At 42.7% G+C, this 17,376-nt stretch overlaps 1 protein-coding gene across 2 annotated transcripts in view; it reads left to right on the top strand.

Moving 5' to 3' along the window:
• The window catches only part of SLC25A13 (solute carrier family 25 member 13), a 224,425-nt gene that overhangs the window by 182,185 nt on the left and 24,864 nt on the right, over positions 1 to 17,376 (top strand). For both annotated transcript variants that reach the window (XM_065939668.1, XM_065939667.1), the window contains exon 14: positions 2,371 to 2,511. In XM_065939668.1, the coding sequence (XP_065795740.1) occupies positions 2,371 to 2,511 (141 nt within the window). The remainder of the gene's footprint in view (positions 1 to 2,370; positions 2,512 to 17,376) is intronic.

Below are 17,376 nucleotides of genomic sequence, written 5' to 3'. Positions count from 1 at the left end.
AGGCTCCGTCGTCACACGTAATGTTCAACTGCCCCTTAACCGCTCTTGGAAGCACGTGGTGAGTGTGCGTTGGATTTCTGTTCTGTTCTTCTGGAAGATCCATGTACATGTGCGCTGACTGCTCTCTATTCTACCCTTGGTGAACATGGTCTTCCCTACTTTTGAGCTCTTAAAAGTCAACCTCGGGCTAATTCCAGCTCAGCAAATCCTTCCCAGCAGTGCTGCCGCATGGAACAGTTTTTAAATATTTATTTATTTTTGCAACATGAAAACTCAAGTCCAGAAGCACAAACACAGTCCTTTACTGTGCCCTCAGCCCTGGTACCAGGCCAGGTCCCTTTTATCTCTTCGTTTTGCCTTCCCTTAGGCAACTCCCTCCCTGTCACTTGGAAAGATGCAGGTGCAAACTCACAAAATAGTCCAGGGCTGTAGACGGGCAGGGGTCGGTCTTCTGGCCCACCGGCAGGTCGCAGGCATGTGAGCAAGGTGTGGCTGTTCTGAGCCCAGAGCAGGGGAAGTAGCATGGCTTCGTGTGGACGGAAGACCCCAACAGGCCCTCCTTCCCCCTGGAGAGGGGCCTTCCGTGGGTCTTTTCATGAATCCAAACCAGATTTTTTCTACAACTTCCTTAGTCACCGAGGAGAGATGAAGATGATGGGTGAAACATGATATAAGCAAGTACAGACAGGGAGTCGGTGGCTGTCTAGACAGAGGTGAAGACTACCTTCTCTGTAGTTTATATGGGTGGAGAGAGGAACATCCCAGACTGTTTTTAAGAATGTGTGTCTTGACTAAGTTTGGTAAAAATGGAAAGATGATTTGATTTAGACAGTTAAAGGATGAACATTTTACTTTGTTTCTTTTTTTTGGTTAACATTACCTCTCAGATAAGTTGTGCAGCAGTATTTATTTTTCTTTATGGAAGCATGACATGGTCTACGTGGAAGAAACAAAAAGTATAGCAGAAAAGAAAATAAACCGTCTGTTACCAGTGTACTGTATCCCTGCTATGTGATGGTCGGGGATAATAGGGAGCGAGACATGCATGTGTTTACACATCTGAGAGTTTTTGTTTCTAATGCATATTGAATATCTTCCACCTTATTTTTATTGGCAGCATAATATCTCATTGCAGGCACATACGCAAGTGCATTTAATCTATCCCTTCCCACTGCATATTTATGTTGCTTCTGATTTTTATTTCCAGGTGTTAAACAATACTTCAGAGGCCATTCCTAGAACTGCTTTTGACTAATACAAGCCATTTTCTGAGGGCTCAGAGACTCTAGCAAGAAGTAGTTTGGTACGAAATTGACCCAAGCTGTGCCTGTTACCACAATAGCATCTGCTAAGCTGTCAATGTCAGCACCGTGTCTGTGGTCTGGTTTGGTGATGTGGCTACGTAATGAAGATTCTGAACTACATTCGTGTGTCAAGCTTAGTTTGGAAGATATAAAAATGTAATGGGTTTGAGACAGGGAATAACAAGTTGAAGTATAGTAAGAATGTAATTGCTTATAATAAATGTAGGCTTATAGCTTCAAAATAGCTTAGAATTTCCCTTAGAGTGTGCACTTTAGAGATTTCCACAGATGATCTTGGAGGTGTGGCATCCACCCATTTGCCAGAATGAACACATGTTGTTCATAGTTTTGGCTGTAATTGATTTAATGCATATTTTTTTTTTTTACTACTTTGACATTTATCTTGTTTGAAAAGAGCAATTCCATACACAGGTTAATACATAAATAAAATCTAATAATGCGTAAGTCCATAAAATGGTGTTTGATGAGGGATGTGATTTTTTAAGAAAAGTAAAAAAAAAAAAAAAAGATAGCTTTCATCTAAGTTTGCATGTTCTCTGGCAATTATTGAAATAGTGACAGAATTGTGAAGTGTTAATAAAAAAGAAAAAAATCATGGGAAAGCCCGTGTTCTTGCCCCCTTCCCGTGCTGAGGAAGGCACAGTCGGGTCTCTCTAATTGGACACCACTTGACTTTCATTTCATGGCTGCCTTTGTGTGCTTGGCTTTGAGTCTTGTGGTGGCAGTTGATTGTGCTTCAAGGAATGTTTGTCATTGTAGTGTGAGGACTTGGGGGAGGCCAACAGGAGTCTCTGTGTTGGACCAGGTCTCTGGTGTCTGCCCTCGTCCAGCCTCCACGTGAAGGAAACAGAGCCTGACCCAAGTCCTCCCAGGCAGTCACTGTGTTTTGATTCAAACTCATAATGGCTGTTTTAATTGTCGGGGCAAGAACTTAAACTCCAGTGTATTGAGAATAGAATATTCTGAGCTCCTTTGAGGAGAATCACTCATCTCTTCCTGAACCACCCTGCTTTATACTAAATCTTTTGTTTTCCTCCTTTTTTAGGCGGGGGGTTCCCAGGTGATTTTCACCAACCCTTTGGAAATTGTCAAGATCCGTTTGCAAGTGGCTGGAGAGATCACCACGGGGCCCCGAGTCAGCGCTCTGTCCGTCGTCAGGGACTTGGGCTTCTTCGGGATCTATAAGGTAAATCCTGTTAGTCGTTTATTTGCATCCACGCTCATCTCCTACACTAGCAAGTGTTGGTTGGTGTGAAATTGATTCCTCACATTTGTGTGCCTGGAGAAGATCTTCTGCCGGAGCTCATAGGGCATCTCCATGCCAGTTCGAAAGAGGTACCCCTTCCTGCCATCTGCCACGTAGCTGTCCTCAGAAGACATAAATCAAGATGAATATGATGTCGTGACCCCCGCACACAGTTTGCCACGGCACTGGCTAGAGTTTTGTTTGGATCTGTTACTGATGTAAGAATCTGGTTCTCAGCGCTGTTGCCCTTGAATGGCACCTGCCAGGCTCACAGGGCACCATCTTTCAAGGGAGACGGGCTGAGTTCAGTTTACCCACTCCTGGGAAGCCCATACCACATGAGGAATTTATGTTCTGATCCTGTCGTTCCAAACCTATCCACATGTGTGCCTTCTCATAATTGTCTTGCATGTCAGCCATTTACCATTTAGGAAATAGTTTTTGAGAACCATTGCAAAACAAGAGCTTTAGACGATTCTTGAAATTTGTTATTTACGCTTTTCTAACAAAAAAGTTGTAATGAGCTGCTGCTGCTAAGTCGCTTCAGTCATGTCCGACCCTGTGCGACCCCACAGACGGCAGCCCACCAGGCTCCCCCGTCCCTGGGATTCTCCAGGCAAGAACACTGGAGTGGGTTGCCATTTCCTTCTCCAATGCATGAAAGTGAAAAGTGAAAGTGAAGTCACTCAGTCGCGTCCGACTCTTTGCGACCCCATGGACCGCAGCCTTCCAGGCTCCTCCATCCATGGGATTTTCCAGGCAAGAGTGCTGGAGTGGGGTGCCATTGCCACTAGAACTAGCTTTATATTATGCCCTGCTCTAAGGCTTCGTCAAACATAAGGTGTTCACTGTTTTTCAATGAGAAGATTTAAAGAATAAAGTTTCATGGCCAATTTGAATAAGTAAACCTTCAGGGATATAAGAAGGTAAGTCAAATGTCTACTTAACATATCTTTCATTTATTTACACGTAGATATAGAAAATCACATTGTATAGAATTAATGTTACTTTTTTCTATGTAAACATATCTAGAAATATTTAATTCTTCATATGAGTTTTGAATCAGTTTCGTGATCACCACTTAATCCACATTTTAAATCAGCAGTTCACATGGTTTTGCAAAGCCTGCCATCTTCATTTTCATTCTATGGTGACAAGAGGAAGGCCTTTTGGACGTTGTGTAATACTGACCCTGGAAACCTTGTCCCACAGACTCATAAGATTAGAGTTGTTCCTTTTTTTTCTATTCCCAACTTACCCTGAATGGATATAAATGGTCCATGTGTGACGTACTGCTTTTTCAAGTGAACTTTAAATGCCTAGTTTTGCCATTCAGCACAGCATTTATAGAAGTATTCCCTAAGAATATTTTTTTATCCTTTTCAACTCAGGTTTTTAGGTGACCTTGGTAAACAATCAGTGTAATAACTGAGGTTGTTTCAAGCAAGTCTGCCTTCCTCAGCTGGAACTCCATACTTCTCAAGGTCAAGTAGTGGGCAGAGTACTCCAAGATCTGAGATGTTGTGAGGATCAAATATTATGTGATGTCCTCTTAGTGTTTTGGGGAGAACCTCGCCCTTTATTTAGAGATCTTGTAGTGTTTAGGAATACACATGCTGATTTTTTTAGAGTAATTTTATTTGTTTATGCATTTTTGGCTGTGCTGGGTCTTCACCGCTGTGCGGGCTTCTCCCTAGTGGTACCTTCTCCTGTGGTTCAGGCCTCTCATTTCCGTGGCTTCTCCTGATGTGGAGCACCAGCTCTATGGCATTTGGGCTTCAGCAGTAGCAGGAGGTGGGTTCAGCACTTGTGGCTCTTGGGCTTAGTTGCTCCGCGGCATGTGGCATCTTCCTGGATCAGGGATCAAAACCCGCGTCTCAGGCAGGTGGGCTCTTCACCACTGAGTCACCAGGGAAGTCCTGTGCTGGTATTTTTTTTTTTTTAAGTAGCACTTAAAATGCTCAGTGTGATCGTGCAGTGGAACACGATGAGATGGCTGTTTCATTCACCAAATTGTGATCCAGCTGTAAGAAATAAACAGTATTGTCGTGAGGCATAGCACTCATCATCAATTTGAAGAAAAGTCCTCTTCTGTTCCGAATTTTTAGGCTGTTGCAGACTTTCACATGATATAGCAGCATGTCATTTTGACAAGATGCCAAGCAGTCTTTCAGTGGCTTGTCTGGTAAAAAGCACTTAGGTGCTATGGCAATGACTGCTATTGAAATGTCTAGATGGATAAAATGGTGAAAACTTGTTTGCTGACACAGAAACAGAGACTGTTAACCTACCTGCAAATGATACAAGACTGAGACTCAGTCCTTTTCATCTTCATAGCATTTCATAATCTTAATCCCCTGTAACACCCCCTGGAAGGAGTCGGTCTCCTACTTCTGTAGTTAGGAGAACACAGGTGCCAACGGTGGCATCTGAGCTGAAATTGAGGCTCAGAAGTTTCTTGTTTCCACTTTTGTGCTAAAATGGCTTTCTTGACATGAGCAGGATCACTCAAGTTTGAGCAAGAGACCTCTCCATATAAAGTTAGCTTAATTGCTAGCCTGGTGGCTTCATCTAGTTCAGAGGCATTCCACAGGCCTGGCTGCTGCCTCTGAAAACACTGCTTTCCGTGCGTTAGTAATTACCAAGTGGAGTCACTAACAGTTTGAGCTCTGAGCTTCTGGAATCGTGATTGCCTTGCGAGAGAATGCCCTGGCGGGCAGGCCCGTCCTTCTGCGGGCCCGGTGTCCCCAGCAGATCAGCAGGTGCCCCTCTCCGCTCAGTCTCATGGGCTGTGCAGCCTCCCTAGCTCCTTCTCATTTGTTTTCTCCCGCTTTCCAGCCTCAGGTTTTTCCTGTGAGTTTCCTTTTCTTTGCCCCAGTCCTCCGTGGTCAGAAATCTCTTTACTGATTCCAGATCCTGCCTTTGAGGGCTATTGCCTGGAGAAGCCCCATGAACAGAGAAGTCTTTGGGGTCACCAAGAGTTGGACATGACTGAGGAAAGGGACTTCTCTGATGGCCCAGTGGCTAAAGCGCCATGCTCCTAGTGGTGGGGGCCCAGGTTTGATCCCTGGTCAGGGAACTAGATCCCACATGCAGCAGCAAAGATCAAAGATCCTGCATACCTCAATTAAGACCCTGTGCAGCCAAATAAATAAAATAAAATAAAATTTTTTTAGGGCTTCCCTAGTAGCTCATCTGGTAAAAAATCCACCCGGAATGCAGGAATCCCCAGTTCTATTCCTGGGTCTGGAAGATGCCCTGGAGAAGGGAATAGCTACCCACTCCAGTATTCTGGCCTGGAGAATTCCACAGACTGAGGAGCCTACCAGTCTACAGTCCAAGGGGCCACAGAGTCAGACACGCCTGAGCGACTTTCCCAGCTTCAGATGCTGTGTACTGTACCAAGTAATTGTTTCAGCATACCTCTTTTCAACGCTGAAGTTTTCTGTTTCTAGTCTTGGTGCCACAGAAAATTGTCAGTGACCTGGGGTGACTAATACTGTTAAATCTGGTTCTGTGTCCCTCTGGGTAGGTCTTGAAAAAGAGGACCTCTATCCTAGTTTTAGGTGGGACAGATAATCTTCATTTTCCTCCCATTAAACCTTTTGTTTGCTGCTGTTAACATGACAATGTGGGGCCTAGGAGGGCTGAGGGTAGGTTCTCTCTGTGTGTTTAGACCTGCAGCGTTTAACCTCACTTAATTGGACTTAACCTGGCTTTCTGTTTTTCTCCTGAATTGACTTTCAAAATACCCAGCTATTCTAACTGTGCCTTCCCAGTAAAAGGTAATTAGAATAGTTGCTTTAGATGTACATTTGCAACTGAAAAAAAATGTGGATGTGGTAAACATTTCACATTCCTAAAGCTAGAAATAGTTTAGATAGAGCAGAGTCTGTAAACAAAGCACACACACCCCCCCCCCCCCCATTTTGGTAACATTTAGACATTGTTACAGCTCGGAGTCCACCGGTGATTGAAGTAAAGGCAGGATAATTAATTGTCCTTGAAAGAGCTATTTGAATATAATGTAATTTTTAAAAATCTGCAACATATACTACTTTTCTTAAGAAACCATGAGTTGGTATTTCCCTTTCATTAGGTAACTAAAGTATAAGTAAAATAAATTCTATATACAGAAGTGATACATATCTACTTTTGATTATTGCTTTTCCTTAGGTGCCAACAAAGCTTTATTTAGGGCATAGATTGCACCTTCTTAATGAAACAGGATTTATTTAATGTTAAATGGCAGCACAGCTAAGATAGACTAAAAGATGCTTCCATATGAAGCAATGGAATAATTCATGGCTCTTTTTGAGAACAAAAAGTGGTCAGTGAAGCAGAGATGGTAAAGATCCATCAAGCTTTGTTGAAAATTGTTTTCAGACTGTGTAATTGCAAATTAAACACTTCCATCTAGCATGGAAAGTCACCTAGGAATATGAGCCCTGTCTGCTGTTTTCTAATCAAAGGCCTCTGTCCCACTGCATTTGACAGTGAATCGTCCCTTCAGTACCCGTGGGGACAAATGCTCAAGTCCCTTGTATAAAATGGTGTCGAATAGTGAATACAGTTGACCCTCTGTATCCACAGGCCTCACATTCAGCTGTATATTCCATCCAAATTCCTGGATGTTCTGTATGTGTTCTTATTCGAAGAGTATATATAAAGGAGTCATTGGAGCTACTGTTCATAAAATCAGAAAGTAATGAAATATGTTCTTGAATCAGTTCAGTTAAGTCGCTCAATCCTGTCCGGCTCTGTGACCCCATGGACTGCAGCACGCCAGGCTTCCCTGTCCTCCACCAACTCCCGGAGCTTGTGCAAACTCGTATCCGTCCAGTCAGTGATGCCGTCCAACCATCTCATCCTCTGTCATCCCCTTCTCCTCCTGCCTTCAGTCTTTCCCCGCATCAGGGTCTTTTCTAACAAGTCAGTTCTTTGCATCACGTAGCCTAAGTAGTAGAGCTTCAGCATCAGTCCTTCCAGTGAATATTCAGGAGTGATTTCCTTTAGCATTAACTGGTTGGATCTCCTTGCAGTCCAAGGGATTCGCAAGAGTCTTCTCCAACACCACAGTTCAAAACCATCAATTCTTAAGTGCTCAGCTTTACGCTCCAACTCACATCCATATATGACTACTGGAAAAACCATAGCTTTGACTATATGGACCTTTGTCAGCAAAGTAATGTGTGTGCTTTTTAATATGCTGTCTAGGTTGGTCATAGCTTTTCTTCCAAGGAGTAAGTGTCTTTTAATTTCATGGTTGCAGTCACCATCTGCAGTGATTTTAGAGCCCAAGAAAATAAAGTCTGCCACTGTTTCCGTTGTTTCCCATTTGTATGCCATGAAGTGACGGGACCGGATGCCATGATCTTCGTTTTTTGAATGTTGAGTTTTAAGCCAGCTTATCACTCTCCTCTTTCACTTTTATCAAGAGGCTCTTTAGTTCCTCTTCACTTTCTATCATAAGAGTGGTGTCATCTCCATATTTGAGGTTATTAATATTTCTCCCTGCAATCTTGATTCCAGCTTGTGCTTCATCCAGTCCAGCATTTCGCATGATGTACTTTGCATATAAGTTAAATAAGCAGGGTGACAATATACAGCCTTGACATACTTCTTTCCCAATTTTGGGCCAGTCCATTGTTCCATGTCCAGTTCTAGCTGTTGCTTCTTGACCCGCATACAGGTTTCTCAGGAGGCAGGTAAGGTGGTCTGATATTCCCATCTCTTTCAGAATTTTCCAGTTTGTTGTGATCCACACAGTCAAAGGCTTTGGTGTAGGTTGATAAAGCAGAAAGAGATGTTTTTCTGGAATTCTCATGCTTTTTCAATGATCTAACGGATGTTGGCAATTTGTTCTCTGGTTCCTCTGCCTTTTCTAAATCCAGCTTGAACATCTGGAAGCTCACAGTTCATGTACTGTTGAAGCCCAGCTTGGAGAATTTTGAGCATTACTTTGCTAGCATGTAAGATGAGTGCAATTGTGCGGTAGTTTGAACATTCTTTGGCATTGCCTTTCTTTGGGGTTGAAATGAAGACCTTTTCCAACCCTGTGACCACTGCTGAGTTTTCCAAATTTGGTGGCATATTGAGTGCAGCACTTTCACGGCATCGTCTTTCAGGATTTCAAAGAGCCATCACTCCCACTAATTTTGTTCGTAGTGATGCTTCCTAAGGCCCACTTGACTTCACATTCCAGGATGTCTGGCTCTAAGTGAGTGATCACACCATCGTGATTATCTGGGTCATGAAGATCTTTCTTGTACAGTTCTTCTGTGTAATCTTGCCACCTCTTCTTAATATCTTCTGCTTCCGTTAGGCCCATACCATTTCTGTCCTTTATTGGGCCCATTTTTGTATGAAATGTCCCTTGATATCTCTAATTTTCTTGAAGAGACCTCTAGACTTGATTATTCTGCTAGTTATCTCAAAGGGATATTGTTTGGTCTTTTAAAGTAAAATACAAGTTTGTTTCAAAACAAAATCAAATAATTCATAAAGGTCTATGAGAAAGTAAAATTTTCTCTTTACTCCTTACCATTCTATTTTCTCTTTAAAAGATTACCACTGCATATATTGTTATAAATCATTTAAATTTTTATTTGTTTCTCTCCTTCCTCTCTCTCTTCTATCACAAATTGTACACACACACAGACACATCAATGTTATATCTGTATTTTTTAACAAAAACAAAATCTTTCTGAGCACACAGTGTATCTTAATGTTCTTTTCTCATTTAATATCTATATACTTTTTTTTTTTTAAGCAGTTTCTTACTGATGAGCAGTTTCTTGTTTCTAGTTTGGAGACATTACAAGCAATGACAGAGTGAACCTCCCTGCAGATATTGTGATATACTTTTGTGAATGCACACAATGAATCCCTAGCAATGAAATCGTTAGGTTAAGGGGCATGTACAGTTGTTACCATTAGTAGATTTTGTCAAATTCCATCAGTTTATCACTTTTATCTTAGCAATATACAAATATGTCAGAGTAATTTCTCAAGATCGCAGTTTATAAAAATACCTGCTTTTATGAGTTCTTAGCCCCACATAAGGAAAACAAGTGTTTAGTCATGACTTGGAAGATATCGTGCCATGCTAATTTTCTAATATCAGGAGATGTTTATATGGCTTCACAACCACCAAAGCAGTAATTCATCCATCTTTCTCTTTCACCTGAAGCTCTGTGAAAGCCTCCTTGTGGGTTTCTCTGTTTTGACTCTTGACTCCCTCAAGTCCATAGTCCCCACAGCAGCCAGAGTGATCTAAATTTAAAATATAAGTCAGATTAACTCATTCTGACTGTGTGCCTGGCACTGGTCTAGTCGTTCAGAATGTCACTATGAAAAGCTAAGTCCCTGTTCACACTTATGTGGATAAAAAAGTCAGCCATTCAGAAGACTGTATGACATCAAGTGAGGCTGAGAACCTTGAAGAAAAAGGCAGGTTGAAGGGATGGAGAAGGACCAACTCCAGATGAAAGTGGGGGTGGGGGTGGGGAGTGGGCTTGCTTTTAATAGGGCGTCCCTAGTAGTTCAGATGGTAAAGAATCTGCCTGCAATGCAAGAGACCCAGGTTCAGTCCCTGGGTCGGGAAGATCAGCTGGAGAAGGAAATGGCTACCCACTCCAGTATTCTTGCCTGGAGAATTCCATGGACAGAGGAGTCTGGTGGATTCCAGTCCATGGGATCGCAGTTCAGTTCAGTTCAGTCGCTCAGTCGTGTCCGACTCTTTGTGATGAACCGCAGCACACCAGGCCTCCCTGTCCATCACTAACTCCCGGAGTCTACCCAAACTCATGCCCATTGAGTCGGTGATGCCATCCAGCCGTCTCATCCTCTGTCGTCCCCTTCTCCTCCTGCCCTCAATCTTTCCCAGCATCAGGGTCTTTTCAAATGAGTCAGCTCTTTGCATCAGGTAGCCAAAGTATTGGAGTTTCAGCTTCAGCATCAGTCCTTCCAAAGAATATTCAGGGCTGATTTCCTTTAGGATGCACTGCTTGGATCTCCTTGCAGTCCAAGGGACTCTCAAGAGTCTTCTCCAACACCACAGTTCAAAAGCATCAATTCTTTGGCGCTCAGCTTTCTTTATAGTCCAGCTCTCACATCCATACATGACTCGGACATAATAGAGTGGTCAGAAAGGCATCTCTGAGATGGTGATATTTGAGAAGAAACCAGAGGCAAGAGGAGGCTAGCGTGCCTGACAGAAATGGTGTTTCTGGTGAAAACCTGTCTAGCAACATGTACGCTACTGCATGTAGACGCCGGCCCTGGCCCCTTCCCTGCCGGCCCTTCCTCTCCGGCCTGCACCCCACCCCACCCCTGCGACCCCCCTCCTACTCGTCACTCCCCCATCCCCCACCTACTCTGCTCGCTGCATTGGCCGCCTTTCCTCTTCGGATCCTTCAGGCTTATCCCCTCATCTTCAGTTGCCTCAAGGCTCTTCCCCCAACACCTTAGCTCCGCAGAGGCCTGCTTGGAGGGACACCACATCCCTGGCTGCACATCCCCTCGTCCAGGTCTCTGAGTGGCCCGTCACCGCCCGACACTCCCCTCTTGTCTCTCCTCCTCCAAAGTGAACCGTGATATCAGAGACCTCGCTTGCTCACTGCTGCGTCCTTGTGACAGCTTCTGGCGCACGAGTAGACATTTGATCAATATTTGTTGAGCAAATGAATGGTAAGCAAAAGCCAGGTGTTGCCAAGTTATGTAGCAAGGATACAAAAGCACAGAAAGAGGATAAGTTGGCAAGTAATGACCAAAGAAAACTAGGATACTGGGAAAATTGAATGTGAAGGAAATAGTTAGTTAGGTGAGGGATCGCTTTCCCGGGCTCTGAGGCCTCCATTTATTTATCCACAAGCTTTGCCCTGGGCACTGGGAATATGAGAGTGAATTCTAATGCACATTTTTAAAAAATCATTGATTTATTTATTTTTGGTTATGCTTGCATCTTCGTTGCTGCATGGGCCTTTCTCTAGCTGTGGCACGTGGGGTCCACCTTCTAGATGCAGTATGCAGGCTTCTCTTTGCAGTGGCTTCTCTGCATTGTTGCAGGCACCGGCTCTAGGGCACACAGGCTTCAGTAGTTACAACCCACAGGCCCAGTAGTGGTGGGGCACGGGCTTAGTTGCTCTGTGGCATGTGGGGTCTTCCCGGACCAGGGATCAAACCCAAGGCTCCAGCGTTGGCAGGTGGATTCTTTACCATTAATCTACCAGGGCATCCCTAATGCATGGTTTCGCAAGTAGTTTACCATCTCGTGGGAGCAGTCGGACAAGTAAAGAGATCGCTGGACTGCAACATGTGCAGTTGAGAAGGGCTGTCGGAGGGTCGGCCGTGCAGCGTTCTAACAGAGATGGAGCCGACACACAGCAAGAGAGCCAGGAAGGCTTTCAAAGGGGAGATGGCATTGAAAGATGGGGCGTAATAGCCAGGGAGAAGGCAGAGACAAACGGCATGATCGGGTTTGTGCTTGAGGAGGGGTCATTCAACGTCAGTGTGGAGAGTGCCGTGTTCAAGAGCAAGAGGAAGGCTGGGAGGCCAGTGTGGAAGATACAGGCTGGGGATGGCGGGGAGGAAGGATGACCATGACCTAAACTAGTGTGTGATGGTGTGTGTGTGGGTGGGGTGTGTGTTTTTTGGGGGGGATATATTTAAAGGGTATGTGAGAGTTAGACTTACTGAGTGTTGGAAAGTAATGAAACGAGAAAAGTATAGGAAGGTTAAAAGCCAGATTTCTGGCTTGAGCACCTGGATGGATGATGATACTGTAAATTTTGTCATTTCATAATACTTGACAAGCTGCAGGAGACCTTAAAAACCTTCTGTCTGGTGTTACCTTTATAACTGAGGAGTCAAAGCACAGAAATCTCAGGAGAATCGGCTAGGTGATTGACAGGTGGAGGTACAGCTAGGACCAAGACTTCTGACTCCCTGTCTGGTGTTCTTCCTACTCCACCCTGCTGAATGTAGGGCTGGAGCCTTGTCAGAGGACAGGCGCTTGAGATGTTCTTTAGGGGTCTTGTGCATGCATGAGGCTATGAGAGTGGGTAAGACCCCCAAACCGATGGGACACCAACGATGGAACTCAACAAGTGCCCTCATCTGGGCGCAGGAATAAGTAAGTGTGGGGGAGAGGGTAGTAGAAACAGCTGTCCAGTGGAGAACGGGGAGGAACAGGTGGGAGCCCCAGGAGTGATGAGATGGATGTGGAGGAGAAAGAGGAGAGTGCTTTTCAAGTCCTGCAGAGACTGGGGAACTGAAGTCCAAGAAAAGGCCTGTGAACTGAAAGATGGAAGTCACCAGTTATCTTTCAGAAATCAATTTAAGGAGAATGGCAGAGGTAGAAACCTGGAGGAGAAAATATTCACAGATACAAACCAGTCAGCCCAAGGGTTGTACTGTGAAAGAAACCAAAGGGAAAGCACATAGCAACTGGGAGAAAAAATGGAGCTGAGCAGTGACGTTAGCAGGGAGAAGAGGTTGGGAGATTTACTGTTTGTTTTCATTTTGTTGGGAGAACCATGCCTGTCTGTAGACAGAAGAGTCACTGATGATGGGAGGATTTGAAAAATCTGAAAATATAGCAGGGTCAAATATGGTGCTGGGGCTTTCAGGAGGGGCAGAGGCAGGGTTCACCCCTAGGTGGGTGTGTGTGTGAGTGAGTGTGTTAATGTGTGCACACCGGCTCTTTAGGGCCAATGCTCACTCTGAGCGAGGCTTCGTGCTTAATGTTTCATACAGTTTACACCATTTAATCCCTATTACAGCCTCTGATGGGCTTCCCTGACGGCTTATGCAGTAAAGGATCCACCTGCAATGCAGGGGACCTGGACTTGGTCCCTGGGTCAGGAACATCCTCTGGACAAGGAATTGGCAACCCAGTCCAGTATTCTTGCCTGGTGAATTCCATGGGCACAGGATCCCGGCGGGCTATAGTCTAGGGGGTCGCTGAGAGTTGGACATGACTGAGCGACTAACAATTACATACAGCCTATGATGTAGATAGTTGTTTTGTTTTTAAGCAGTTCCAAGTTACAGTTGAGGAAAGGAATGCGTGATGGGTTTAGGTAATTTTTCTAAGGTCGTATTCCTTGTAAGGAAGTGGGAGGCTGGGTTTCAAACTCAATGCGATCTCTCTGTGGAACGTAAGGTATCGCATAGACATATCAAGCCAGGTAAGAGAGAGCCTGTGCCTGGTGGATAATTCAAGGACGTCTAAAGACAAAGTTCTGTGCTATGCACAGATATGGAGCGGTTCACAGGTCTGGTGTCATTGTTGACACTAACTTGCAAAGGAAATGGAAATGAAAACAACTGAGAGGTCACTGAATGCCATGAATTGTGTAATAATTTAGGCTAGGGTAGTTAAAGGATCATTGTTTTCCTAACTGCTTTTAATAGTAAATGCTTTTTTAAAACGGTAGATAGAATGACTCAATTTTGCTTTGTTTTGTTGTGTAGAATAAGCACATTATCTTTGATCTTATATCAACTCTTTGAATTCAGTTCAGTTCAGTCGCTCAGTCGTGTCCAACTCTGCGACCTCATGAACACCAGACCTCCCCATCCATCATCAACTCCCGGAGTCCACCCAAATCGATGTCCATTGAGTCAGTGATGCCATCCAACCATCTCATCCTCTGTCGTCCCCTTCTCCTGCCCTCAATCCTTCGCAGCATCAGGGTCTTTCCCAGTGAGTCAGCTCTTCACATGAGGTTGCCAAAGTACTGGAGTTTCAGCTTCAGCATCAGTCCTTCCAATGAACACCCAGGACTGATCTCCTTTAGGATGGACTGGGTGGATCTCCTTGCAGTACAAGGGACTCTCAAGAGTCTTCTCCAACACCACAGTTCAAAAGCACCAATTCTTCGGCACTCAGCTTTCTTTATAGTCCAACTCTCACATCCATACATGACCACTAGAAAAACCATAGACTTGACTAGACAGACCTTTGCTGACAAAGTAATGTCTTTGCTTTTTAATATGCTATCTAGGTTGGTCATAACTATCCTTCCAAGGAGTAAGCATCTTTTAATTTCATAGCTGCAATCACCATCTGCAGTGATTTTGGAGCCCAGAAAAATACAGTCGCCACTGTTTCCACTGTTTCTCCATCTATTTGCTCAACTCTTTAAATTATAGAAATTAAAATTATCCATTGTGAGGCAGTTCTGTTCCCTTAACTCTTGTATTGATCAGCATAGCAGTGCACACTCCGCCTGCCTTGTGGAGAGAGATGTAATCTAACAGCGAACCAAGTGGCTATCCAAATGATAGCCAAGTGGCTATCCAAATGAGTACTGAAAAGTAACTCTGTGCCTTCCTGATAACTTTGTCACTAATATCTGCCATAAAATGAACATTTGGGACATTTTGTCTTATTAAAAGGCAAATTTTTAGAAATTAAGGGGTATCAAGTACCTTAAGAGGCCAGGTTTTATAATCTAATGTGGTGTGAACTTGTGTCTAATATTCAAAATGATGTAATGCTGTCCATATTGTGCTTAGAAGTTTGCATTAAAAGAAAATAAACTGGAAGAAAAGACTTAAAAAATCTCTCTATTCCTACATTTCAGATGCATTATTTGTGAAAAGGGGATAATAATAGTACCTATACTTGGAACACCAAATAAAATGAGACACTGTGAAAAATACTTTTTTATTCAATGATGCCTAAAGGAACTGAATGTGCTGAACAGGGCTAGAAAAGATCCTTTAAAATACTAGAAAATGGTTAGTTTTTTATCATTCTTCCATTCATTCACCAAATATTTGTTGAGGGCTGACATTCTATGAGGTGTGTTGAGTTATGTAGATGAGTGTGGCCTCATTGCCTTCAGCGTGATGAGTGTTAAGGGAGGTCAGAGAATAATTCTAGTGCCATGAAGTTCTTTCAAAAGTTAATGTTAACAGGTAGTATAGTTTTTAAAAGAAGAAAGTTCATGTATAAAAAGGTATGTAATAACAGAACATTAATCTCCTAGCCTCATGCTTTGGGTAACCTATCTTTCAAGAGGCAAACATTTTTATCAAGTTAGTATTTTTATTTTGTTGTTTCTTTGTTTTTGTCTTTTGCTAAGTGCCTGCAGGATTAGTTTAAACAAAACACCTTTTTATTTTAGCTTAACTTTTGGAATATAATTTGCTGTCCTTTGTATTTAGAAGGACTAAAAACGATGCTGCCAATCCACTGTTCATAGAGGGCTCTGAATATATTTTTCAGAAGTGATAGGTATATTTCTTATAATTTGTTCTTTCATTTCTCTGGTTTCTAATTTTGACCATGGTCTGTATTTAAAGGATGGCTAACTTGAGAGATATGCACTGAACATAAAATAAAGGAGATATGTCTTATGACAGAGTCCTATGTGGGGTATGATCAATGTAGCAAACAACTTTACGTGGTAGAATTAGGTCTTTTGCCAAATAAAGGATTTGCTCTTCACCTGGTGAATGTAGAACTCTCTTGTGATTCATGTAGAAATCATAAAGGAGTCATACTCCAGATGCCGGTTTTTTAAAGAATATGTCAACTATTCCTATTTTCGTCTTTTGACAGGACAGTGTGCTTTTCATTGATAATAGTGATTATCTTTATGTCATCACTTTTTTAATTGAAGATGCTTGTGCTAGGTACTTTATATTAATCATTGCATTTAAATTAAATCTTATGTCAGTACAAATGTTCCTCACTGGTTTTGGAGAGGAACTGGAGGTGCAGAGATTTTAAGAACTTTGCCCAGTATAACAGTAGTTAAGTGGCAGAATAATGATCTGAGCCCAGGTTTCTGACTCTGCAGCCTGTATTCTTGCTCTGCAGTATCCTGGCCATTGATGTGGAGTGGCAGAATTCAGATATAGATCCACATTTAAGATGATATATTTTGACTATTTCTTTGAATGCAGTCTACCTTTTCTCATCCTCTTTGAGAAGACTTGCACGTAGATGTGCATATGTGTGTGTGTGTGTGTGTGTGTATAACTGAATCACTTTGCTATACACCTAAAATTAATACAGTATTGTAAATCAAATAGAGTTGAGTAAAAAAAAAAAAAGCTTTTTTAAAATGCTCTCTTATACTATCTAGACAGCGAGGAAAATTACTTTGTTTCTGAGTGGAGGGGGAGAGAAGGAGGAGGGGAAAACCCCTCCCTAAGCATCAGGAATGCCAAGCTTGTCTCACATGAGTTTTCAAACTGAATTTATGTTTCTTGAGTGATATGAAAGCTCTCAAGATATAGGAATTTATTTTTAAATAATCTTAAATTGGTAGTGCCTCTAGCTACCTGAGAGAAGAACACAAGTTTTCTCAAGAGGAACCCACCTTCAGCCCAAACGTTAAAGAATTTTCATAGATAATATTCCAAGGAAAATGAGCAGCTCTTAAACATCTCAAATCACGCAAGGAAACAAGGCACTTTAAAAAGAGGTGGCAAAAGCATCCTGACAGCATTTTAAACCTTCAAAGATTTAAAATTTCAAAATTATTGTAACTATAAAGTGAATGTCTTTTTTTAATGTAGAAGTGAAAATATTTATGATGATTGAAATTTAAAATTCAACATTTCAAAATTCTGCCTTTAACAGCCAATTAAACACAGCTGAAGAGAGAATTAGTGAACTAGAAGACAAGACAAGTACCCGGAATAGAGAGAGAGAGTGGTACACAGGGAATTGTGAGCTGGTTTAATGGGTATAAACAAAAACCAGGAGGAAATGATGGCTGAAAATTCTCTAGAACTATTGAAAGCTATTAATCTAGAGATGCAAGAAGCACAGCAAATCCC

Source organism: Muntiacus reevesi, chromosome 6 (assembly GCF_963930625.1).
Source record: "Muntiacus reevesi chromosome 6, mMunRee1.1, whole genome shotgun sequence".
In the NCBI taxonomy this organism is placed as follows: Eukaryota; Metazoa; Chordata; class Mammalia; order Artiodactyla; family Cervidae; genus Muntiacus; species Muntiacus reevesi.
Note: the sequence above shows the minus strand (reverse complement) of the source record. Positions and strands in the feature narration are given on the sequence as shown.